The sequence below is a fragment of the Cryptomeria japonica genome, chromosome 11, assembly GCF_030272615.1.
Source record: "Cryptomeria japonica chromosome 11, Sugi_1.0, whole genome shotgun sequence".
Classification (NCBI taxonomy): domain Eukaryota; kingdom Viridiplantae; phylum Streptophyta; class Pinopsida; order Cupressales; family Cupressaceae; genus Cryptomeria; species Cryptomeria japonica.
In genome coordinates, this window is record NC_081415.1 from 197,790,484 (window position 1) to 197,817,589 (window position 27,106).

Consider the following 27,106-nt stretch of genomic DNA (forward strand, 5'->3'; position numbering starts at 1 on the left):
CAAGCACATGTGATTGGTTTTTTACAAATCTTGAAGGTGAAATTCACAAGTGGATAGAAGTGCATGGGTCAAAGTGTCCCATTTCTAGATGATGAGTGTTGCAACCTACTCACAAGCATCAACTTTTGAGTAACTCCACCTCAAGCATTTGATCATTGATCAAGTTCAGATTTCTTATGTTGAGTTTTTTGTTATAACATTTCAATGGGTCAAAGAGGTCAATACCAACAACATATTGCATTTTAGATAAGTCTATTTTCTTCTCAACATGTTATTTGCATCTCCATTTCAATTACTCATATCTTTATTTACATTAATCAATTTCAACTACTTTAGTTTCTAAGTTTACTTAAATCCCATTAATTGCAAGGTGTGACTTGTTTTTTACAAACCGTATGCCTAGAAAATATCATGTTTTCATTTCAATTGTTATTCTTCAACAATTGTGAAATTGAAAAGAAGATAAAGATAAAGAATAAAAACTAATAGTAGGTTCCCATTATGCCTTAATTCAAATTAAACTTCCAAAATTGTTTCATTATTATTGAAAAAGATTTCAAATTATACATTATATAAATTATGAAACTACATAAAATTTCAACCTTGAATTGAATTGAATGATTTTAATAATGTTCACAAGACAACATGATCTAAGGACCAAGAGCCAGCATTAATGGCATATTTAAATTAAAAAACCCAAATGTATACAAAAATTATGCGCATGTTTAAATACGAAATTTAAAATAGAATATACAATTTACAATTATAATTGGCAACGACCACAATGATTTTAGATGCTGAAGACGTGTTCTTTATATGGTAAAAATAACCGAGCATTATTGGGCCCCAAAAAATTCAAGACCAGAAAAAACGGAATGAAAATCAGAATGTTGGCTCTTAAATCCTTGGTTTCTGTGAGCCGCTGTAGATCGACACATGACCCAATAATTCCACGAAAGATATCGTCGGACACCCTTGTTTACAGCAATGGAGGCTTCTTTGCTTGCTGTTCCTCCTCGAAAACTTGGCGCCCAAGGCTTCCAGGTAATTTTAAAAAATCTTACGGGTTCCGTAATCGTAATCTCTTAAAATCAGAGAATGATTAGTTATAAGTAAACTTTTGCCAGTAAAGTTGTGGGTGGGTTAGCAAGTTTGTTTTTGATATTACTTAGATTCAATGGATTGGCAGACACTCCAACCAATCTAATATGGATAATCTCGGTTTTCTTCAAGTGGATAAAATATTTGTTCTTTCTATTCCCAATTTAAGATGCAAGCTAATTAATAGCAGTTAAGAGTCCAATGTATAACCTGCCATGGCCATGTTATAGTGCCAACTATGGTTATGATTTTGGTCCAAGCCCTGGTGGAAATATTCTTTGTGTTTTCGATGTGATTTTTAAGTCAGTATTTGAATGGGAATTCTATATAGATTGAAGATTACAGATAAGACATGTTATGCTTTTGAATTTAACTAGCCTTCATCTACTAGTTCCACTTCTACTCCCAACAATGTTGGGAGATAGTGCTTTGATTTCCATAGAAGATTAAATCATGGCTGTGAGATTAGATTACTATGGTCTATATAAATATAGGTAAATAGTACAACATGAGACTCTACTCATATTATCCGAATAACCAGATCTTAGAATAGTCTAGTTGATGCAAACTAGTAAGTCTATACTTACATTATGCTAAATTTCAGATTCTAACAATAATATATATGTAACTCTTGAATTATGTTTGATTTATCTAACACTTCCCTCCTTAATGATAAATTAGATAGTGAGTTTGTGTTGATTAGAAGCTTCAAGATGTTTGATTATGAAAGCGAATTGATGAAGTGCAGAAAGAACAATAAGGAAAGAATAAAGTAAAAGACACAATAAACAGAACACGCAGATTTATAGTGGTTCACCCAAATTGGCTACGTCCACTTTTAATCAGGGGAATTCTCTTATTATTCTCTGTTCAGATTACATAGAATACACAGCAGCAGATATATATAATGACTCCAATACAACTCAGAAAGGAAGCCGAACAGCTAGGAGAATTGGAGGGAAAAGGCTATTGGCATTTCATCTTCAACAATCTCCCACTTGAAACCCAATCGCTGCTGCAGAGATTCCCCTACTTGCCCCACTATCAAAGTTTGACAAGGCCGAGAGAAGTCCTACAGAATTTGAACTTCTCCCTTGTCACAGACTTAGTCAAAGCATCAGCCGGATTCATCTTTGTATCAATCTTAGCAACCTGTAACTTGCCTTCTTCAACCACATGATGAATGAAATGGTGTTGCAGATCAATGTGCATAGAGTGACGATGAGATGAATGATAATCAGCCATAAAGATGGCACTGCTACTATCACAAAAAAGAACATAGTCATTTTGTTTACACCCCAGCTCACTCAATAGCCACTGCAACCAAATCATCTCTTTGGCCCCTTCAGATAGAGCCATATACTCAGCGTCGGCGGAAGATTGAGCAACTGATCATTGCAATCTGGAAGCCCAACTGAATGCTGCCCAGGCAAATGTGAAGACATATGCGGATGTAGAGCGGCGTTTGTCCAAATCACCACCCAAATTGGAATCAGTATAACCCTGTAGCTGAAGCTTACCTCCACCAAAACATAAAGTATAATTGGAAGTACCTTTCAAGTACCTCAAAATACACTTAACAGCATCCCAATGAGCCTTGCCTGGATTGCTCATAAATCTGCTAACAACTCCCACTGCATGAGAGATATCAGGTCGAGTACAAATCATGGCTTACATAAGGCTGCCAACTGCTGATGAATATGGAATATGTTTCATAATGTCTTTGTCTTGTGTCTTGGGACACATCTCGAAGGATAGACGAAAGTGATCAGGTAGAGGAGTCACAATAGGCTTAAGATCCTTCATAGTATCATACCATATCTTTCTAAAACTTCAGTAATATACTTTTCTTGAGACAATCTGATTTGTTTTGCCTGTCCCGTATTATATGCATTCCAAGTATTCGTTTTGCAGCCCCTAAATCTTTCATAGCAAAATTTTGAGCTAAAAGTTGCTTCAAGTCAGAAATATTTTTCATGCTAGAACCGGTGACTAGCATGTCATCAACATAAAGTAGTAGTAAAACAAACTCACTGGAATCAAGTTTCTTGTAGTAGACACATGGATCAGCCTCACAGCGGATAAAGTGATGCTCAATCATGAAACGATGAAACTTGAGATACCACTGTCTTGGGGCTTGTTTAAGCCCATACAAACTTCGTTTCAGCCTACAACATAAATGTTCCTGACCCTTTTTGACAAAGCCCTCGGGCTGCTGCATATAGAGTTCCTCTTCAATATCTCCATGAAGAAAGGCGGTTTTAACATCAAGTTGTTCCAGCTCAAGATCTTTAGCTGCTACTAAACCCAAAACTGCATGAATGGAAGTCATTCTCACAACCGGAGAGAAAATCTCATTAAATTCTACATTTTTTTGCTGATCATAACCTTTGACAACTAGTCTGGCCTTGTAGCATTTCCTGCCTTCTTCTTCTTTCAACCAATACACCCATCGATTTTTCAAGACTCGTTTATTAGATGGAAGTTCCACCAAATCCCAAGTGAGATTTGCCTTCAAGGAATCCATTTCCTCTCGCATTGCCTCCATCCATTTTTCACTTTGAGGATCATTACAAGCTTGTTTGAAGGTAATTGGCTTTGTTTGATCAGTGAGTAATATCTCTGGATACTCAGCTAGTAACAATTCATAATCTTTGAATTTGTCTGGAAGTCTTGTCTGTCTGGTAGACCTCCTCAAACCAGTGACAGTGGTTTGTTTATGATTTAAATTTTGGGACAAATTTTGGCCCCCAGTTGAATTTCTCTGAGTATCAAAAGGATTACCACTTGCATCATTACTAAATCCACTTGCCATGGTTTCTGGAAAGGCAATACTCTGTGACCCCTGTAGGTAATTCTTTTCATGAAAAGAATTGACAAACCTTGTGTTGCATGATGCAAGCCGTGAGGACTGGTCCATTTTATGCTGAGACTGATGCAAATCTAAATGAACAAGATCCCCTTGCCATGGCTCATTCATATGAAGGCGTGAAGAATCGTTACTAGACATTTCCCCTATCCCCACCATCTGATGTTTAAACAAATTCGATTTGTTTTGACTAGGTAAGGGGGAGACATCTGGAGATCTCTCTCCTTGTGGAAGGACATAATCCCTGTGCGCATTGTGGTGGAGATCATAAACATTGTGGAAAATGCTTCTATCTCCTTGTGAATGTTGTGCTCGTTGACTGGCCTCTATGATATCATGTAAGGGCCGTGAGGACGTATTTCCACAAACAGAGGCGTTGGTAGGCTGTAACTTCTCTGGCTACGAGGTCAAGTTGCTTTGACCAGTTAATATGCGTAGTTGTTGTGAGGAGTCGTTGACAGGATGTTGATGCTTAGGAGAGTTAAGAACAAAGAAAGTATCACCGTTTGACGTTGATGATTGTTGCCGGGAATAATCATTATGTTATGTTGTCATATTATGTTTGTGTTGTCGTCGGTAATAATGAGTTACAACAGTTAGTTAGTTAGTCGTCCTGAAGGGCAGTTGGACGCGACGGTTGGTCGCACCCCTTCGGGTATTATATATTGCATACCTTCCCTTCATAGTGGCATCATGATAGTCGTATCTGGGTGTAATGTTATAAGCACTTGATGTACATGGACTGTTGAATTTATACAAAAACTGGTTCTTTAATATATTTCCATTATGTTCTGTGCATTTACTTTCTGCATTTAATCGTTTACCCGTATGTGGCAAACATTTGGTGCCGTTGCTGGGGACATACTCGGGAAAGGAAGGAGTGGATGGCGTGCGGACACGATGGGCCTAACCGTCGGTGAGATTAACCGAGAGGCCGACGACGCACAAACGGAACTCTATGATGGAGAGGACACTGCAACGAGGGAATTCTCAATCCTGCTTCAGGCGACCATCGAGACCTACGTCCAAAGAGAGGCCACGGAGGTTGAAGTCCCAACAAGTGCCGTGTGGACCGCACTGGAAGTTAGCCCTGCAATGAATCGGTTGATGAACCACCTCCCTCGGTTGCTTGCACAGGCATCACTGGCACATCGAACCCGCCTGGAGGAGATTGCCCGTGAGGAGCGATGCCATCGTCGTTGGGACGTAGAGCCCCGCAAAGTGCGATGGCAAGAGGCGAAGGGGAAATTGAACCCTATAATAATCCCGACGCAATATTGACATAAATTGTGGCCGAAAGGGAAATAATAAAGTGTTTTTGTGTACATGGTGTATGCTTGCTATGTACGGAAGTGATTTATGCCCAATATACTAAATAAGGACAAAAATAAAAAGATACAAAGTGACGAATGGGAAGTGGCACAAAGAGCGTTGAATCTTAGACAACAAATAGAACGAAGGCGTAGGCTAAGGCAGCTTGCCGAGGGACAACTGGCCGAGGGGTTGCTCGAAGGGAACCCAGGAGGTGTCACAGAGGGTGCGGAGGCAGAGATAGATGGAGAGAATTACACTCTCTACACTGTCGTAGGGTTGCCCGAAGGGAACCTAGGAGTCACGGAGGGTGCCGAAGGAGAACTCTATAGTTTGCCAGAATACCACCGTAGGGTAAGAAGTTGCGAAGAGTTGGTGGAACAAACAAGGCGAAGTCTAAACCTGATCGATGCTACCAGAGACCTTCTAAAGAACTTGTCCATTTCGGAGGACAATTGGAGTGAGACAACCGAACGTGACGGTACGACCGACAGTGCCGAGGGAGCACAAGGGTACCGTACGGGAGGCAATTTGTTTGGTTCAGGGTCAACAACCTTCTCCGGAGGACCCACGAGTGGAGGGTTAGGAGCAGGAGGTGGAGGCAGAGGATCACTAGGTACAAGCACACAAGGCACCAGAGGAGTGAGACCCAACGGTGGGATGGCAAGTAAGCAGAAGTTGCCGAAGTTCAATGGCGACAAGAAGGAAGATCCCGTTCGCCATTGCCGCACTTGTGAAACCATATAGTTAGCGAACGATGTTATCGACCAGGGCAAATGGGTAACACAATTTCCAACAACCTTAAGGGGAGTGGCCATCGACTGGTACTCCGATACGGATAAGACCAAAGTCGGCACATGGCCCAACCTGAAGAAGGAGTTCGAGATAGAGTTTCGCCTCCTCAGAGACGACAAAGAAATGGTAGCCGAAATCTATGGCACAAAGTAGAACAAGAACGAGACTGTTCGAGCCTATAGTCGACGGCTCAAGGAACTGTTGGGGAAAATGGAGAGTCAACCAGCGGATGGGTTGAAAAAGAGATGGTTCGTGGAGGGACTGAAACACTCCATCCGGAAGAAGATGAAAATTGTTCCACCAACCTCGTATGAAGATGCATATAATAGAGCGATGGATCTTGAGAGCGAGACCAAGACATCCAAGAAGAAAAAGAAGAAGGATAGCTCGTCCGAGGATGATGACTCTTCCGAGGGAAGCAGCAGCGACAACAAGTCTGGCAAAAAGGTGCAAGCCTTGCAGAAGGACATGCTGAGGATGATGAAAGAGCTGAAGGCTATGAAGGGAGGTCCGAGCAAGACTGACGAAGGGGAGCTTTGGTGCACGGAATGTAAGATGGATGGCCACACGAAAGGCTCCTGCCCAAAGAAAGCCTATTGTGATATATGCCAGTTGATGGGGCATCGCACTAGGGAATGCCCCTACAACATGAAAACACGAAACCAACAAGTATTGCTTACGCAGGAACATTAACTACATCGGGTGATACCAGCAGCTCCCAGGCGAACAACAATGCAACATCGGGAGGCTACCGAGATAACCGGTGGGGAGGACGAGACAACAATAACAACAATAACAATACAAGGAGCCGGATCCAATACGACTCCAAAGGCCGATCGATGATACAATGAAGAGCGTGCAGCCAGTGGGGGCACTTCGCTCGAGACTGCTCCAAGGGAGAGGCCACACGATATTTGTGCAAATGGCGCGGACCAGGAGACCACGAAGACGCCACCTGCTCGAAGTCCGATGTCAACTTGCTCAATATCGAGGAAACCAAAGAAGAGGAAGTGCTGACCGTAACCCGCGCCCAAGTCAGACAAGCAACGTGCTTGGACTTGGAGACGGAGAAGCAAAGGGTACGAGAAGCACAAGAAGAAATTGAGAAAGAGATACGAGAAAGGGCGAAGGCGAAGGGTACTTCCAGTTGACCAGAGGCGGAGGAGGCTATACTAAATCAAATTTTAAAACTGGAGGTGCTTGTGAGGGTACACGACCTCCTCCAGACGATGGCTCAATTACGAACGGCGTTGCTGAATAATTTCTCCCAACCACGCACCAATACCAACCACCGCACAGATGTTCCTGGTGGGTTTGCAATAGACCCCATGCTGTTGGCAGTTAACACTGGAAGGAACCCGACCATTGTGGAGATGGGTATCCTTGGCACCATTCTAACCGATACTATCGTTGATGGTGGATCAGGAGTGAATGTTCTTCTAGAAGAAACCTGGCGGAAGCTGGGGAAGCCGACGCTGTGGCCTTCTACATTCAATCTGTTGGGAGCAGATCAGCATGGAATCAAACCCATCGGGACACTGATGGGCCAACAAGTTACCATCGGGACGCAACCCTTCATACTGGACTTCGTGGTAATCCCACTAAAGAAAAAAGGGTATGATGCGATCTTAGGGAGAGGGTGGCTGGTGGCAGCCAAGGCCACCCACAACTGGAAGAACACTCTGTCTATGGAGAATGGAGGAAGGAAGTTTATCATAGACCTTGGGACACAGTTGGTTAGTGAGGACCTGGCATCATCTTTGGAATCAGAGGGTGAAGGAGAAGGCGACCTGAGGGACGAAGGATGGAGCTGCAGGGAGCCCAACGACGAAGGGATTCTCAAACTAGGAGAGTGCTCTGAGGATGAGACAGGGTCATTGAACGGGCTCTTCCACTGGCAGATGGAGGATTACGAAATGTTCCAGAGCTACAGGCTCGAAGTAGAGGAACCAGAGCAAGCAACAAAGGAGGTGTACCTGTTGGAATACAGAGAATATTGGAAGGGAGATGCCCCAAACCTCGGTGACGTAGATAATCCCAAGATCATTCGTGTCGGCAACGATTGGAACCCTGTGTGGAAGGCCGTAGCCTTCAAAATCTTTATTATTCTTCTTCTTCTTATGTACGGGAAGGAGATCGTGGTTCCTGTAGAATTTATGGTTCTAGGTCTTCGGATGGCCATTGAAAATAGACTTGCCATCAACGGGTCCAAATGGAAACCCTACCACGAGAAGCGTGCAGGGGATCCGAGAGGCCGGAAGGACACCCGAGAGTCTGGAGGGGGACCCGAGAGGATGGAAGGGGACTTGAAAGGCCGAGCAGGTGACTCGAGAGGCACGGGACCAAAGTGGGAGACTTTCGGGCGAGGCAAACTGAGAAGGATGAAGGGCGATCCCAGAGACACGGGACTCGAGCCAAAGACTCTGTAGACAATTAGATTAAGAAATTTGGAAAAAAAAAAAATAAAAAAAATTTGAAAAGTACAAAAAAAAATAAAATAAAAATCGGTGGCCATGGCGGAACCACCATTGGGGCCCACCGTACGGTGGAACCACCACGGGAGTCCACTGTGTGGTGGAACCACTACGGTCGACCACCGTGTGGTGGGACACCGTACGGTGCACCACCGTGCGGTGGGACCCCGTGCGGTGCACCACCGATGACGAAGGTCATTGGTCTAGGGTGGAACTCGACGGGTATTCATCCATCGTACGACCTTCCTAGCCAACGTAGGACACCAAGCTTTCGGGTGACCCCCAGTCGCCGTATGGCTCAGCCACCGTACGGGTTCACTCCACCGTCCGACAGACCACTCCACCATACAGATAACCTCTGTACGGGCTCGGGACGCCTGAAGGAGCATGGCGACGGCGGCAGCGGTTTATTTTTGAGCTACAATACACTTTTGAGTTAGGTGAAGGCATCAGAGAAGTCACGATAAGTGTTGGGGTTGTTTCGTATTGTGAGAAAGAAGTCTGAAGCTAAGCATTGGCGGGGAAGCCATAAGCCGTAGAGGGAGACGGATTTGGAGGTTGCGAACAAATAGAGTTTGAGGGAAGGCATTGCAAGAATGCGAAGTCGTACAACACCAGAGAGTTATTCAGTTTAGTTATCAGCCTTTGGGGAGTGTGATGGAGGATTTGAGGTGTCTCCTAGCCTTTGTGCTAGAAGGTTGTGGCCACTTCCAGGCATGAATGGTACGCTTTGAGGAACTTGGAGTATGTCTCGACTGGACTTGAGGTTGCCTTGGTGGATGCACAGAGGGCTCGGGAGGAACCGACCACCAGGTTGGAGGCAGTAGTAGCGTGAGACTTAGCTCAGCGTACCCAAGAGTTGGATGCCGAGAGGGCAGCACGGGTGGCTATCGAAGACAAATTGGCTAGGGAGATAGTATCATTTGAGCAGCAGTTGGTGGAGGCTGAGACTAAAAAGCGTTTTTTGCAGACAAGTTTGGTTTAGGCATAGGAGGACTGTGATGTCAAGGAAAAAAGAACTCCTTGTAGAAGCAATACTGGTGACAACCACACTTGAGCATCGGATGGTAGCAGCAAAGGGTTTTCAGGCGAGGACGTAGCACGTGTATGAGTTCCGAGCTTGCCTGGCGTTAGCAGTTCCTGCAGTTCTCTACCTTGGTTCTATTTATTGTCATCTCTATTTTGTATTAAGTCGTCCGGAGACTTCTTTTCTTGGGGGGGATGATGTTGCCGGGAATAATCATTATGTTATGTTGTCATATTATGTTTGTGTTGTTGGTGGTAATAATGAGTTACGACAGTCAGTTAGTTAGTCGTCCCGAAGGGCAGTTGGATGCGATGGTTGGTCGCACCCCCTTCGGGTATTATATATTGCATACCTTCCCTTCGTAGTGGCATCATGATAGTCGTATTTGGGTGTAATGTTATAAGCACTTGATGTACATGGACTGTTGAATTTATACAAAAACTGGTTCTTTAATATGTTTCCATTATGTTCTGTGCATTTACTTTCTGCATTTAATCGTTTACTCGTATGTGGCAAACAATGATAAACTTTGTTGCAACAAGGCATCAGAAGAATGTTGTCCCTGCAACAAGGATTCAAATCCCCTTTTAAGGGGTGAATCATAAGTTGTGAAAGATGAAACTGCTCATGTGAAGATACTTCATCAGACTGGGAGCTGTCAATCCCAAGCTCTGCATCATATTGACTAGAAACATTAGATGAAGAAATAGGGCCAAGATTTAAAACAAAGGTTGGGGAAGCGGTTGATGTAGAAGGCAACCTCAAGGACCCTTGTGACACATTATTTTCAAATGTAGATAAAGGCACATATTCTGTGGTGTCAACTGGTTGTGTCTGCAGAGATGGAAAACAGTGTTCATTGAACACCACATCCCGACTCCTAATTATTTTTCTTTCAAGCGGATCCCATAACTGGAAACGATATTGGTCCTCACCATAACCAATAAAAATGCAACGCTTTGATTTGGGATCAAGTTTAGACCGCTTCTCCTTTGGAATGAGAGCAAATGCTTCACAACCGAAAATTCGAAGATAATGGTAAGAGATTTGCTTACCCAGCCAAGTCTCCTCTGGAATGTCGAAGTTCAATCGAGATGAGGGCGCTCGATTGATCAAATATACCGCTGTATTGCAGGCTTTTGCCCAAAATTCCTTACCCAATCCAGCGTTCGAGAGCATACAACTCTCTCTCTCAAGAATTGTGCGATTGAGCCTTTTAGCTGCACCGTTTTCTTGAGGAGTAAAGGGAACAACCTTAATCCGACGAATACCATTGTCTGCACAAAAATTATCGAATTCCGAGGAGCAAAACTCTCCTCCATTATCTATTTGCAAGCACTTAATTTTGTGCCCACTTTGATTTTCAGTGAAAGCCTTAAATAATTTGAATTTAGCAAACACTTTTGATTTTCTTGACAGCATGTAAATCCAAACTTTCCTTGTACAATCATCAAGGAAAGTGACAAAATAATTAGCTCCTCCAATGGAGGTTACCTCAGTGAGTCCGAAGACATCGGAATGAACTAGTTCCAAAGGCATGCTATTCTTCTCATGACTGGTCCTTAAGAAGCTGACCCGCTTCTGCTTGCCATAAAGGCAATGTTGGCAAAATCCCAAGTCAACTGATTTCAGACCTGGTAGTTGCTCTCTTTCAAGCATAATGGTAAGTCCCTTTTTGCTCATGTGACTGAGTCTTTTGTGCCAAAGCTCGGTACCGCTGTCCTTAACCGTCATTGCAGCTCCCACTTGATCATAATTGTTAAAAACATACAGATTGCCAACTTTATTTCCCTTTGCTACCACCAAAGCCCCTTTGGTTACTTTCCAAGAATCAGAAGTAAAGAAAACATGGCAACCTTGATTGTAGAGCTGACTTATGGAAATTAAGTTCCTCTTAAGTTTAGGAACATGGCGAACATCCTTCAAATGCCATTTGCTTCCATCTTCTAGCTGCAACAAAACATCACCTTTCCCAATAATTTCACATGCTTTATTGTCAGCCAAATACACTGTTCCAAACTGCCCTTCTTCATAGTTAGTGAAGGCTTCCGTACAAGAAATGGCATGAAAAGAAGCTTTGGAATCAAGCACCCACAAATCTGAAGTGGTGTCGGTGGTGGAGAGGACTAAAACACCATCGTCTTTGTCAAGCACCCACAAGCTGTATTAGCTTCGCTGTCCCGCACTTTTTCTTGTGCTTTCTTGTAAGACCGACAATTCCTTTTTGTGTGGCCAGCCTTACCACAAAACCAACACTCACCATTGCGACCTCTAGATTTCAATCTCTTTGCAGATTTGGACCTCCTTCTGTTATTAGTTTTACCTCTTTCTTGAGGCCTTTTTGTACTTACTACCGTCAAGGCTTCGCCGAATGAAGGCTCTTGATTCTTTCTTCTCATATCTTCGCAGAGAAGAGTACTTGCTACATCATCAAACTTTAACTTGCTTTGGGCTGCCACCGAAGTGCTGACAGCCATTACAACGCCTTTCCAACTATTAGGTAGTGAACATAATAACAGAATTGCCTTAATTTCACCATCTAAAGTGATGCCAACCGAAATCAATTGGTTTACTAAGGTTTTGAATTCATTCAGGTGGTTTGACATAATTCCACCTTCCTTCATTTTCAGATTATAGAGCTTCTTCATAATGTATCAGAGCTCGGTAGTGAAGCGCTGGTTGGAAATTCGGTCTGAAATTTCCAGAATTATGGAAGAGGCAGATAAGCGGAAGATCGAAAAATTTGCGGGTCAGAATTTCGGTCTTTGGAAGGTGCAGATGGAGTCACTGCTGATTAAGCAGGATCTCGCATTGGCTTTGGAAGGAAAAGCAAAAGGGCAAGGACAATTATCAGATGAAGATTGGGAAAATTGGACAAGAAGGCAAGAGCGACTATCTTTCTTTCGCTGTCCAGCAATGTACAGTTCAATGTTTCATCGCAGAAGACTTCGAAAGAATTGTAGGATAAACTTTCTTCCATGTATGAGATGGCTTCCACATCCAATAAGGTATACATTATGAAGAAGCTCTGATACCAATTGTTTGATTATGAAAGTGAATTGATGAAGTGCAGAAAGAACAGAAAGGAAAGAATAAAGTAAAGTAAAAGACACAATAAACAGAACACATGGATTTATAGTGGTTCACCCAAATTGGCTATGTCCACTTTTAATCAGGGGAATTCTCTTATTATTCTCAGTTCAGATTACATAGAATACACAGCAGCAGATATATATAATGACTCCAATACAACTCAGAAAGAAAGCCGAACAGCCAGAAGAATTGGAGGGAAAAGGCTATTGGCATTTCATCTTCAACACAAGAGTCTGATAACGACATAAACTTAATCAATGTGTAATTTTGACACCAATTCAACAAATATTACAAAGTGTCCTCATGGTCACCATTCCATCTCAATAGAGTACATGAGTAATATGCCATTGCAATCACCAAGTTAAATAGAAAGTGGTGTCAAATGCAAAGTTCACTTAGTTGCAATTTCCAAGTGCAATATATATTGATTTGTCTTGAATATTGGTTTTTTCACTTGTTTTTCAACATAGCTAATATTGACAACAAATTATATATCTTGTATCATCATATTGGGATAGCTAATCTCAAAATACTTTATTGATTGTAATTATAGATTAAACAGCAATATTTTGCCTCCTTTTTGAACAAAACAAAACCGTTTCTTTCCAAAAGTTCACTCCGGGAATGAAATAGTAGTGGTTGATTGGAGACTGATCAGTAATTTGGTGTGCTTATGAGATGGGTGGAGAGATGTGGCCATGATATATATGACAGGAATATAATTGTATCAATCTATTGAATATCTAATGCTTGATGTTTTCAAACTTTTAAGTGTCTTAGAACAGTTTGCTGCTCACTGAAATTGCATGTCCCTACCATGTACACTGACTTTAGAAGCCTTTGAAGCATCTTAGAACATTTACCGCACACCAAGAGTATGCATGCCCCAAAATATACTCCAAAAGTTTGGAATTCCTAAAGGTACGCCTTTAAATTTTTAATCACCACTTTGTCTTGGATGAGACAGTTCGTTTCCTGTGGTTGGTGTTAGATATGTTAGACATTATTCAAGAGTGAATAAATTTACGGTAGAATCCTGAATTTAGGATATTATTAATATTGGTTTGTTGTTAGTTTGTTTCAACTAGACTAAAATGTGTTTAGTGTTATATATTAGATATTATCCAAGAGAAAAATAAATTTTTGATAAAATCTTGAAATTAGCATAAACAAAACTAGGTTATTTTAGGATTTGGTTATCCATGTGACATGAGTAAAAACTTATGTTGTATTATTTGCTTGCTTAATTTATATAAGCTATTAATGTAATCTGATGGCCCGTGCTCTCCTCTATCTTATCTCTTACAAGGGCTCTCTGTTTAGTACATGACATAACTTTTTCAGAATTGAACTGTTTTGGATTACATCCCATGGTCTCCCCTGCTTCCATCTCTTAAATGGGCTCTCTATTTAGTAGATGACATAACTTTCTCAGAACATAATTTTCTCAGAATGAACTGTTTTGTATTACATGACGTTGGATTTTGGATTTATCATGTGTGTGGAGGTTGCCTATTTGGGTTACCTCTCACTTTTTAAAATTAGTTTTAGCTGTAGATTTTCTTTTACATCGTTGTAGTATCTTTAGCACTTCTAATTTTTTATTGCAGTTTGCCGTACTCTTGAGACCCCTTGAACTACTTTAGTCAATAATGGACATTAATATGATTTCTTCATTCTATCTTTCTCTCTTCAACCTTGTATACAACATAATTCATTAATGTCCTAAGTGGATGCATTTCATATCCCATATGAAACTCAATGGAAGATTTTTGCATGTCTATTCAGGTTGACCACTTCCTTCCTTCATTCATGTACAATTATTATTTGTTTTGAGTCTTTGACCATGTCAATTGAAGCTCTTGTTGAGTTTCTACCTCTATTTTTCTCTCTTGATGCATAATTATTTTGTGTTGGTTTGTGACATTGAAGGTCTCAGCACTAGGCCTAGGGTGTTCAGAACTTTCAGGTACATATGGTGACTATGCTTCAGAGGAAGATGCAACTGTTCTATTCCAACATGCTTTCAACAAGGGGGTCACGTTTTTTGACACTGCAGATATCTATGGCAAATTTACAAATGAAATATTAGTTGGGAAGGTGAACTGTCTTGTTTGATTTATGCCCATATGCTTTCTTTTTCCACTATGCAGGAAATGGTTGAAACCGACTTTATGATTATTGGGTTACAGGCACTAAAATGTTTACCTAGAGAGAGTATTCAGATTGCAACAAAATTTGGTTGCTATTTTGATGGTGATGGAAAATATGGAGTAAAGGGCACTCCAGAGCACGTTAGACAGGCTTGTGAAGCTAGCCTCCAGCGTTTGGGCATGGAGTACATTGACTTATACTACCAGCACCGTGTAGACACACAAGTTCCAATAGAGGAAACTGTAACTCCTATTTTTGCTCCCTCGATGTTTGAACTAAAGCAGGCAGCATTTATCTGGTGGCTTTACTTTCAAGTTACATCTGTTAACTATTTTTTTTCTAGTTTAATTTTAGGAAAGTAATTTTACTTCAGTCCATGTCATCATTTATGTGTCAACGCCTGCAGCATAGATATCTTCTGATCTAAAAGACCAGGATCTAAATTGCCTTGGTAGCTCAGCTTGTTGAGTTTCCTTTATCCTATTCTTATACCTGGATAAGCTCTTGTGATCACATGCAATATAAAACTAATCAGTGAGAAAGAAGTGTTGATTATAATTTCATATGCTATTCCTTTATTTTCCAAGTATCATTGCTTCCCTTTTGAGAGCCTAATAAATTCTTAACTTGCAATTGATTAATAGGTAGGGGAAATGAAGAAGCTTGTCCAGGAAGGCAAAATAAAGTATATTGGACTCTGTGAGGCCAGTGTAGATACGATAAGAAGAGCTTATGCAGTGCATCCTATTACTGCAGTACAGTATGAATGGTCCTTATGGTCTCGGGAGATTGAAGAAGAAATAATTCCTGCATGCAGGTACTACAACTGCTTTATATGAATTCTAATCTGTCTGAGAAACTGTAAACTACAATCAATTACTCCTATGCATTCATAATAATTTCTGTCAATTTTGTTAGTTGAATCAGGGTGGAGAGTACAATTTGAATGATTTGCTCCACTCCATATATTTTGGTCCCCCACTCAGAACAAAATATATGGAAAGCTGCCAAAATTTATGGTTAGCAGGTCAACGATCTATCTTTTAAACTGAATGCAACCATTTATTTCCTCCCTTAGCATTTTTAAAATCTTGTAAAACATCACGAAGGTCATCTCTTCCTATGACCACATATATTGTTTTTTGCTATAAATGACATATTTCCATAGAGTCTCAGAATGGAGGGATGGGATTCAGGGATGGGGCAACCAAGGTCCTACATTTGGGGACAGCAAGGGCATGGATGGTTTCAATAAATAGAGTACTTGGAAAATTAGCTATAAAAAATGTACAAGGATTCAGGAATAACAAATGAAACTTTGTAATACTAAATACATTGCACTGAACAATGAAAATACTGAATACAAAATATCAATCTATTGTATTCAAAATTGATGATTACATTCAAAATTCAAATACATTTGGCCTATAGTCGAATGCTCTAATTACCCCAAAGTCCATGCCAAATCCCTCATGATTTGAATTGTTAGACTCTTTGAGGTTAAGCTCCTCCAAATTAATGCCAACCAACTTTGTTTCTGCCACATCATCATCAACTTGTGTTTGCTCCTCTAGCTCTACATTCCATCAAGTCATTGGACTCTCTCTATATGTAAGAGTGTTTTGTTCAATGAGACATATAAGGTGCTATGTACACCTACAAGTTTCTTTGCCCTCCTAGATGCAAGTTTGTTCCTCTTAATAAAGTAGATGAAGGTATAAGTAAGCCAATTCTTCTCATAGCAGAAATATTAGAAACCTAAAAAACAGATGAATGGATAGTGTAAAATAGGGCCCATGTATAGTCCACCATACAATTGGATCCTGTCATACCATAGTCTCCCTATCTATCTTGGTCTCTTTTTGATATCCCCTAGAAGCAGAAGATATTGTCCTCTCAGTATGAATGGTGATGGCATCCTCAACACTGTACATCTTTTGAATAGCTTTGATGGACCCCGTCTTCACTTCATCATCCTCCATATGGGTAGCTCTACTAGGGATTTGCCTATACCACTTTATTTTCAATGTATAGGCAGCCATTTGCGAGGGAGCATTGAGCTTCTCCCACATCTGCTAAATGATTTTCTGAATATGTTTATGGTAGAACTGCAATGTGGGGTCGTTCTCTTGTAGAATGGCTTCCATTTGGCCAAGCATATTGTTAATGCCTTCATACATCTCTCCAAGGCTAGGTGCATTAGCATCCCCATATTTGATGATTGGAGCAATGATAGAGACAACATATTTTGCATTAGTAAAAAAATGTCACTCTTTACCATCTTATTCTCTCTCTTCCACTATTCTAACTTAGAATTGGGCCACCAATTCCACTTTTATGTAATGAGCATTAATTACAAAGCCTCTTGCAACTCAAGCCTTCTCTCCAAAGAATAAATCACAATTCACACCTAGTCTCAATGTGTATCAATTTCTTCTTGGAGAAGGTCCCAAATAGTTTATGTGAAGTGTGGTGCTTGCAAATAAATATCTACATGTTTCTAGCATCATTAGCAACTTGTTTAATACATGCAACAAGGAGTCCAAATATTTTTGTCAGCTGCCTCAGTCAACCTCCCTACAACTCTGCACACACACGGGCTATATTTGTCACTGCTTGCACCACATTCTCTAGCTTGACCTCCTCAATAGCGTTTCTATAGATTTGGAATTGATAATCCCCATTGTTGCAATGCCTTGAACAATCAACAATCTTAGGGAAGTAAGGGCTCTTTATACATGTGGCCATGATTTTGATGAGTGGATGATGCCTAATGTTCATCCACCCATCCATGACTACATCGCATATACTAGTGACTTAGGCAACCTTCATTTCTTCATTATAATATTAATTATGGAGTAATTCTTTTCTAAGATTGTTGTCCTCAATTTTGTCTCCCTTGCTCACATTAGATGGTCTTTATCTTTGCCACAAACTCCTTATGATGATGAGAGTGAGCTACATGGAATGAAATGCCATTGGCAAGAAGAATTGCCAATGGCATTATCTACCTCATCCTTATTTTGAACGACATTAGATAACTCTACCACTATTTTTGCACTGGTCATTCCACGTTTCCCCTTAAGATATGCTGCCCTTGAATTAGATGGAAAAGTATGAAGTCATGGCTCTTAGAAAGTTCTAACTAGCAGTAGGACCCCTTGGTGGCATAGTTGTAGTTACAGATGTTTTGTCTTCACCACAACTGTAATATGCTGCCCTGTTGTTCCTTTTAATTAAAAATACTATATTTTTTTGTGTGATCCTTTAGACTAGCTATAAGGTGCAGAAGGGGTTTGTTATTCTTTTATTTGTAATATTGATGGTTCAGCATGAAACAATAACAAATTTCTGAAATAATGTAAATATCATGCAATATTAGGGCAGAAAATTCCAAATTTAGATGCTGATCAAAATAATGGTTTTTTCACCAATACAACAGCCATCTAGTTATTAAATACCCCTACATATCACAATCAAACATACCTAGAAAAAATGTTGAGTTGTATTAGAATAATATCTTTAATTATTATTTAATGGTCAATTATATAAACTATTGTACATAGTAGGTAGTTTCTATTTTTCTTCAGTTTACGGTGTTTTGTAATAGAAACATTGTCTTCATGAATGCTATATGTACATCTTAATTCTATTAATAAAATTCATTGCATTTCATGAACATGGTATCGGAGCCACATATATTAAAAAATCCGTTTTTCTAAAAATTTCTTTCAAGAAATTTTTTAAGTTTTGAAAAACGTTTTCCTAGCACAGATTTTCGAAAATATTTTCTCTACAAGTTTTTGGCGGGACCTTTTTGTTGTGGTGGTCGTTCTTTTTCTGTTGCAACTTGGGTTACCCATGATTTTTTCTGTGCCCCGCACGACTTTCAAATTCGCGATCTTTTGCGGGTTTTCTTCAGCGGAAATTTTTTATGTTTGCTGCGACCTCCCACATGACCTCGTGCAGACTCTTTGCATGATTTGAAATCGCATCGTGTTTTTTACTGGCGACATTTTTCTTTTCCGCCCGATTCACCACTTCTCTGCCCTTTCTATGTTGCATTGGACGTGGGTTTCCGCGACGGCTTCTAGTTTTTATTCCATGGTGGGCTCTCTGTGTTTGTTCTGCAACTTGATTATTTAGCAGACTCGTGTGATTTTCGTGATTTTATTTTTCCGCCTGCGACCTGTTTTCTTTTCCCGACGACTTTGTTATTTCTTGCGACCCGCTTTGACAAATTTCTGCGACGCGATTTCGCGTTTTGTCTGCAGATTTTGTTTTTCTTTCGGCTTCTTTTCATTTTGTGGCACTGGTTCGTGGGTTTGTGCTTCTATCGACCTGTGACGAATTTCTGTGTATTTTGGCTAGGGTTTTATAGTAAACCTTCATTTTTTGCCGGAATTGATTTTTAATTGCAGATTCCTTGTGGGTTTTTCCCACATTTTTTTTGGGTCTTTGACAAAATTTTGTGGGTATGTAAAATTTTTTACCTCGAGATTCGTGCCAGCCATACTTTGTCCTTTTCGAAGTCTACTTGATTTTGCCTTTGTTTTTGCATTGGGATCCGTGCCTCAGATTCTGTCTTCAGCTTTTCGCCTTTTCACAATTTCTCATTTTATGTGCCTTGGAAAGCGTGCACAATGGTGTCATTAATCAACATCATGTTGGAGGGCAGTCAATGATTCGATGACAAAAATTATAACACATAGAAGCAGCAGATGGTGACAATTTTTGAATATCGCCGCGTTGATTTTGTTTTGGGTAAAGAGACTCATCCTACCACAGTTGGACAAGATCAGGATAAGTTTGATGAGCGCAACCTGGAAGTAGTCATGCTTATCAAGCTTTCAGTTATTGATGATTAGCTGCCGCAAGTGCCATCCAACAAGATAGCTGCAGAGATTTGGACCATTCTGAAAGATCTCCATGAGACATCAGATAAGAGCCGTGCGTTCTTCCTGAAGAACCAACTATTTTCTATCATGATGAATGAGTGTATGTCCTTACAAGAACATCTGACAAAGATTAAGGACATTCGAGATCAGCTCGAAGCAATAGGCAGGAAAATAGAGGAAGAGGATATGGTAGTTATAACCTTGAAAGTCTACCTAAATCCTATGAGCACTTCATAGAAACTCTCAACATTACTTCATGACAACCCCCAAGGCTGATCATTGGGTAGCAAAGAAGCGTGTGCTACGTTATGTGAAGGGAAATTCTGATTTTGGACTTGTGTACATCAAGAGCCATGATCCTAAACTCTTTGGTTACTCAGACTCAGATTGGGCAGGTTGCGTTGATGACAAAAAATCAACATATGGGTATATTTTCAGTTTGGGATCTGGTGCAGTCACATGGACTAGCAAGAAGTAGCAGGCAGTGGCTCTTTCCTCGATAGAAGTTGAGTATCGAGGAACAGTTAAGGCAACTTGTCAGGCAGTTTGGCTTCGACGGATGCTTTTAGATGTCCAAATGTCTCAAGTAGGTCCTACTCCCCTTTATTGTGATAATCAGAGGGTGCTCAAACTAGCCAAGAATCCGATCTTCCATGAGAGAACCAAGCATGTTGAACTGTATTGTCATTTCATTCGGAAGCTGGTTGAAGATAGATTAGTTCGGTTGCTGTATGTTCCGACGGCTAATTAGACATTAGATATCCTCACCAAGTCTCTGAGCTCGGACAAGTTTGTAAAATTTAGGGGGCAACTTGGTGTGGTTGATAGATTGACCATTAAGGGAGGGTATTAGAATAATATCTTGAATTATTATTTAATGGTCAATTATGTAAACTATTGCACATAGTAGGTAGTTTCTATTTTTCTTAAGTTTACGATTGTTTTGTAATAGAAACATTGTCTTCATGAATGCTATATGTACATCTTAATTCTTTAATAAAATTCATTGCATTTCATGAACAAGTTGAACTCACTGCTGTAATGAAATCAAACTTGCAAACTCCCAGATCTCGGCACCACACCTCCAACTTTGAGTGCCAAATGCCAAGGAATTGATGGAGGAATGTCTTCTGCCCCTAATTGCCACAAATAGGCCCAATCAAACTCTCCTAATTTTGTCCAAACAGCTCCAACAAATCTGCAACAGCCCTGGTATTGAAAGATTCAATTATTCTGATAAGCGCACACATTGTCTGTATGAAAAACACCTCATATCTCCCAAACTGTATCTTTCAACAGCATAGAAGATGTCGTCAACAAGGGATTTCGTCTTCACCAACCCAGAAAAAAGCCTCTTAGAGAAGCCACAACTAAACTCCAAATATTCAATACCTTAATGAATTATCAAAGCTCCAATTTGCTTCAAATAGGGCGCCGCCTTCATCCCTGATTCCCATGCCCATAATGAGGAAATAACCTTTTTTTTTTAATTTATTAGAAACCCTTATACCTCCCCAGGTTGGACATCGCTTTTGGCTTTCTTTATTTTTATTTATTAAAAAAACCTTATGACTCCTTGAGTTGGGTGCCTACTCCTTGGAGTCCCCTTTTTAAAAAAAACTTTATGTTGATGGAACCCTCAAATAACTTAACTTCATAATATTTAAATAAGCGAAATATTTTAATTTTCACTTAAAACCTTATGTTATTTAGAAATAAAGTCTTGGACCACATAAAATATAGAATTATGTCCAAACTTGGATAGATCGCCAACAGAGTTCCCTATTCTCTTATCCATTAGCCTATGAGAACTTGACTGAATAGGCTAAGGGTTCACCCTGTCAACTAGTTAGGAAGGGGATATTACAGTTACCCTTCCCAAAATTGCTTGCCCTCAAGCAATTTCAGCTCTGGATGCTATAAAATTTGTTCACTCTACGTTGCACATCCTCTACTAACAAATCCTTCCATTTGATCAAATACTCTAAGAAGACCCGCTTTTGTAGAATTCGCTCTATGAAAATTGAAGTCAATAATAGCCTCAGGTATTAAGATCAACTTCCTCTCCTCATTCAATGGTGGTAGCACAAATGAGGTCACCACATTGTGCCCAAGTGCCTTCTTGAGCTTGGATACATGGAAAACATTATGTACTTGCTGTTAGTTGGTAGCTCAAGCCTCAAGCTCATAGGCAACCTCCCAAACCCTCCTGGTAATTTTGAAAGATCCATAAAATCTTGGCGTGGGCTTCTTTGCTCCACTCTTCTTGAGTGTAGACTGTCTGTGTGGCTGCAATCTTACATATACCATGTCTCCAACCTCAAAATTGCACTCTATCTGTTGCCGATCAGCATACAGGTTCTGCTGATTCTGTGCTTGTTGCAGGTTTTCCTTCAATGTTTTCATGGTGTCTTGACTTTCCTAACAAGTCTTTTGCATTAGGCACTCTGCTGTCCCCAAAATGAAGATCCATGAAGTTGGGAGCCTCATATCCATACAAGCCCTAAAGGGTGTCATCTTGATAGACGTGGTAGGTGGTATTGTAACAATACTCATCTAAGTGCAGCCACTTAATCCAAGCTCTCTGCTGTTTAGAAATATAGTTCTTGGGGTACCCTTCCACCCATTTATTAACTATTTCTGTTTGTCCATCTATTTGTGGGTTGTAGTTCGTACTAGGGGTGATCTCAATCCCACTCAACCTGAAGAGCTCTTGCCAAAAGATACTCAAAAAATTTGCTGTCTCTATCGCTCACAATGCTCTTGGGCAGCCCATGCAGTTTGAAGATCTCTTTGAAAAACAAATTAGCTACTTGTGTGGTTGTATATGTAGCTGAGATAGAAAAAAAGTGAGCAAATTTAGTGAATCGGTGTAATGTCCCTTTTTTTGGATTGCCCTAAGTTTTCCCTAGAATGACAAATTCCATTAAAATAAGAATTGTAAGATAGTTAGAGATATAGCTTTACCAATTAAAATGCCTTTTAACAGGATAACTCCTGATTTAGATCCTGCAATCATCTTAGATGATATTGTATATGTATATATAGTTCATAAGTGCAATTATTTCTACTAGGGTTAGTAATCACACATATGAGTACCGATATGTATAATCATCATAATTCATTAGATAAACCATGTTACATCTATATTCATTTTTAGTATTCAATCACAATAGGTTTGAATGAGGGAGCATGATAGGTTGTGTTGATGTGTGTTTTGTGATACCCACTAACACAGAATAAAATACCAAGTATTCTATGACTATCCTCTCTTGAAAAAGGAAACCTCACATGCTAAGAAATGTGATCAAATAAGGCAACCCCAAGATTTACAATGCGATTAATGCGACTTTACAATAGATATACTTAGTGAAAATCTGTGATTTGCTGATATCACAAAGGGACTTATGCTTAACTGGAACTGGATTACTAAACTGATTCGAACTTCAAATAAAAGACAAAAGGGGATAAGGGTAAATGAAATCTGATCTAAAATCCTAAGAACAATGATGATAATCGATAGTGCTTAGATAGATGGATTCCATAAATCAAGCTTTGCTTTTGTTGGCATCATTATTTGTCATTGATGTCAATTGTTTCAGCAATATAGTCACAGAAGGTACATATGTCAGTTTGGGAAAGATTTGCATTGATCTGCAGGTCTGCTATGATGGTCTATATTTCCAAATATGAACAGCTTGTTATATAGTCTACACTTTGGTGTCAGATACGTGGCAAGGCAGTATATATTTTTGCTTTAAAAATATACAAATGATTGTATTATTTTGTCATTTGAAATCTTACCAGATATCATTCCAATTTCGTGCTGTCACAGTTTGAAAACAATTCAGACTTCAGAAGATGGTTTTTCAATCTATTTTGTGCCACAACTTATTTTTATGGAAGTATTGCCCGATCTGTAATGGTTGTTGAAACAATGTCTAAAGAAATTCTTTATTGTAAGCATATCATTACCTTATGGAATGGTAAAAGACGTAAAATTATTAGTTTAAGTTGGTTGCAATTAAAGGGAGTGGTTAGAGTCAGTTATAACTTCTTCTTCATTGACCTACATGTGTTTTGTGAAAGGCGTGAATGTGAGGTTGTTGTTTACATCGAATGAAGAACGTTTTGTTACCTTAGAAGCATAACTTCCTCATAACTAATCATACCAAATTGAAAGTTTGAGAAGTTTATTTATATGCTTCCTGTGTGATAGGAAGAAAGGTTTTTTAAGTGAGATTGTTGAGAAGCATCGAAATTGGTAACATTACAATGAACTTTATGTTTTGATTGAAAAGTCTATCATAGATATTAATTGCAGTAGCATCTAGATGGAAGTGTGAGAGCCGTTATAATTTCTATAATCAGAAGTCTGAAGTGATGCTACATTGATAACAGCCTGCTATGTGTTCGGTAAGAGCATGTTGGATAGATAGATCTGAGGATTGACAAGTTTTTTCAATAACAGTTGTTTCAAAGATTGATCTGTAGAAAAGTCTATTTTAACAGTAAAACATCAGATTATTGATAAGTTTATACAAACAGATTCGTTTTTGAAGATTCTTTTGTTTGACAAGATTCATATGCAGATCTCTAATACTATGATCAGGAGTTGTTTTCAGAATTCAGAAGTTCTTTGCAGATTTTAAATGTTTTTACTTTCAAAAGCTGTACAAATTTGTATAAATTGATTTGCACATTTGTCATATTGTAGAAGTGTTGGGCTGGTGTTCTTAAGCAAAAGGGGTTTGGTGATTCTTAGGGTAGGTGCCGTAAAAAGCATTGTACTCATTCTAATTGTGAGGCTGGATTAGGACAGTAGATCCTAGCAGCATTTCTCACCGTGGTATTTCCCATCTTGGGTTTCCACGTATTCACTTGTGCATTGTCTTTTTGGTGTGGTGTTTCTTTCAGATTTTAAGTTGGTGTTTTTATTTCAGTTTTCAGGTTAAAAGAAAATTAACAAAAGAGGTTAATTGGATTAAAGTTTTAAGATTCATTTACTACTGATTCACCTCCCCTCTCCCCGGCTCAGTTGTAAATCTGTATTCTACAACTTTGCCATGAGGAAACAACTACACAAAACTGATGCAATCTCAAAAGGTAATGAAGGATTTTCATATTGTAAAGCATTCATCCAAATACCCAATACTAGCGCAATCCAAATGAACATCCACAATCTAACTAATGCTAAATTAGGTTCAAACTAACCATACTCTGCAATTTGCAATCAACAAACTAAAAATGGTATGAATCGAGGAATTCATCAAATATCTTCACATTCCTCCATCACAATTAATGAACTTTAACTAAAACTTGAGAAGTAGAAACCATCACAATTGAATCCTGATAGCAATATTATAATAACACTGGAGAAGTAGAAACCATGCAAAATGTTGAAACAACACGCAAAGATCCACCATATCTTCAATGAAAATTATGTATTTATTCCAACATAGTCTTGGCAACAATTTTTGATCTCCTCATCCTAATACTACATCTAACTTCTATTCCTTCTTCTAACTATTAGCTATTATTATTAACCTTTACAAATGAAAAAGGCCGAGCCTTATATAGACTTCTCAATTCCAAATGAAGGGCCTGGATTGATTCTAAATCAATGGCCAAGATAATTCAAGGAAACCCTAAAGCGAGGTAGTTATAACAAACACCTTCATACATTTAATGGTATCCAATGAGAAAGTTACAAGCTTTGAATACATATCCTTTTGAGGAAAAGGACCAATGATAATTAACATATAGTGTCAAGGGCACAATTTATAAGGAGTAGATGATGACACTTCATTCAATGTATCCACATGTCCACTTGTTGATGAGTTAGGTTTGATGAATTTGGATATGTTGACTTGTCATTATTTGATCGGTTGAAGATGAGTGGGTGCTACATCAGCTTGCGTATCTTGTAAACTTTCTTCTCCTTCATCACAAAGAAGTCTTTGCATCTCTATCAATATCTCTTGATACTCAACATTATCCGGTCTTTTGACTGATTGTGATGGTTCATATCCCCAAATTGCATAATCTCGAAATCCTTTACATTGTTCTTGACCTTGATATCATCTTGCCTTCTAACCTTCTTCATTTTGCAATCAACTTCTTTGAATACTTCATCTTTGAAATTCTTCTCCTTGGATGTCCTTGATGTTCATGAATTCTCCATGTTGATATCTTGGATGTTGATTTTCCATTAATCTTGTTGAGTCCTTCACCTTGATCTTGGATTTCATCCTTGAAAAGCTCCCTCTTTGTCATCATTTTGAATTCCTTCTTGAAGTGTGAAACTTGTCATTCCTCACATTGTTGTCTTTCAAGTTGCCTTATCCGCTTACCTCGCGCACTTCGTGCAATTTTTCAATATCACAAATCCACACGAAAACTCATGTCTTGCGATCTCTTAAAACCCTAGAGTTTTCTAGAAGAAAAATGGAGCAGAAAAACCCTTGAAAAAATACCCATGTTTTTTTCCAGATAAACAGACCTTTAGGAAAACACAATTTTATTTTTAAATATTGCCTAAAATTTTTGACTGGCTCTGATACCATGAAATTGTATGGTATTAATTAATTAACAAGGAGATTTGATCTCCTCAAATAACAATTCAGAAATGATGTTTCTATAAGAGAAACAATTGTGAACTGAAACAAACGGAAAGATTCTAAAGCTACCCAAATTACATAAATGACCATTAACTAATAAATAATTACTTTAATAACTTTGAACTTGAAGAACTTGAGCTAGTCCTCTTCATCTTTTGCATATCCATTCCATCATCATTCCTTGCATCAAACTTGAAAAGACGAAAAAAATACCTTAAATCATAATTTAAAAATGAAACTGTAAGTAAATGGAATGCAAGAAGATTATGATAAAAAACTGAAAGGTCATTGTTCTTGCATTTCTAATTCATATTGAAGTTCTATGAAACAATGCCCTTGACATCCTCAACAACTCATGAAAATTTGTTTCACAAAACCCTTCTTACAATCTGGAAATGGTACTTTTCACTTGGAAAATGAAGTTTCAGGTCTATAAATGCATGATTTCAGGTCTGATTTGATCTTAATTCCACACTTGATCAGTTCCTTCTTTCTAATTGTTCAACACTAGACTTGGAAACCTGACTCTTTTGCACTGAATTCACCCTTGATCTGATGTGAATTCGCTCGTAATTTGCTATTGATTTCGCTTGGTTCTGATCTGAATTTGCTTGCATCTTCTGTAATGTCCCCTACTAGGAGGCTGCTGACTCCTGTAACTTAATAACAATTCTGATCCGATCTGATCGATGGTCACGTCACGGGATGCTTTTAATTCCTTTCCTTTATATCTCTCAATGTGAGGGAGAGGTCACACCTCTTCA

At 39.3% G+C, this 27,106-nt stretch overlaps 1 protein-coding gene across 3 annotated transcripts in view; it reads left to right on the forward strand.

Annotated features, from left to right (window-relative positions):
• Nucleotides 1–805: 805 nt before the first annotated feature.
• LOC131051792 (probable aldo-keto reductase 1) overlaps nt 806–27,106 on the forward strand; it is an 89,827-nt gene continuing 63,526 nt past the window's right edge. Inside the window, exons 1-4 of one of the 3 annotated variants that reach the window (XM_059214713.1) lie at nt 806–1,044; nt 14,603–14,770; nt 14,863–15,138; nt 15,469–15,641. In XM_059214713.1, coding sequence (XP_059070696.1) covers nt 988–1,044; nt 14,603–14,770; nt 14,863–15,138; nt 15,469–15,641 — 674 coding nt within the window. In that variant the 5' untranslated portion in view covers nt 806–987. The remainder of the gene's footprint in view (nt 1,045–14,602; nt 14,771–14,862; nt 15,139–15,468; nt 15,642–27,106) is intronic. The other 2 variants (XM_059214712.1, XM_057986396.2) reach the window with 2 other exon arrangements.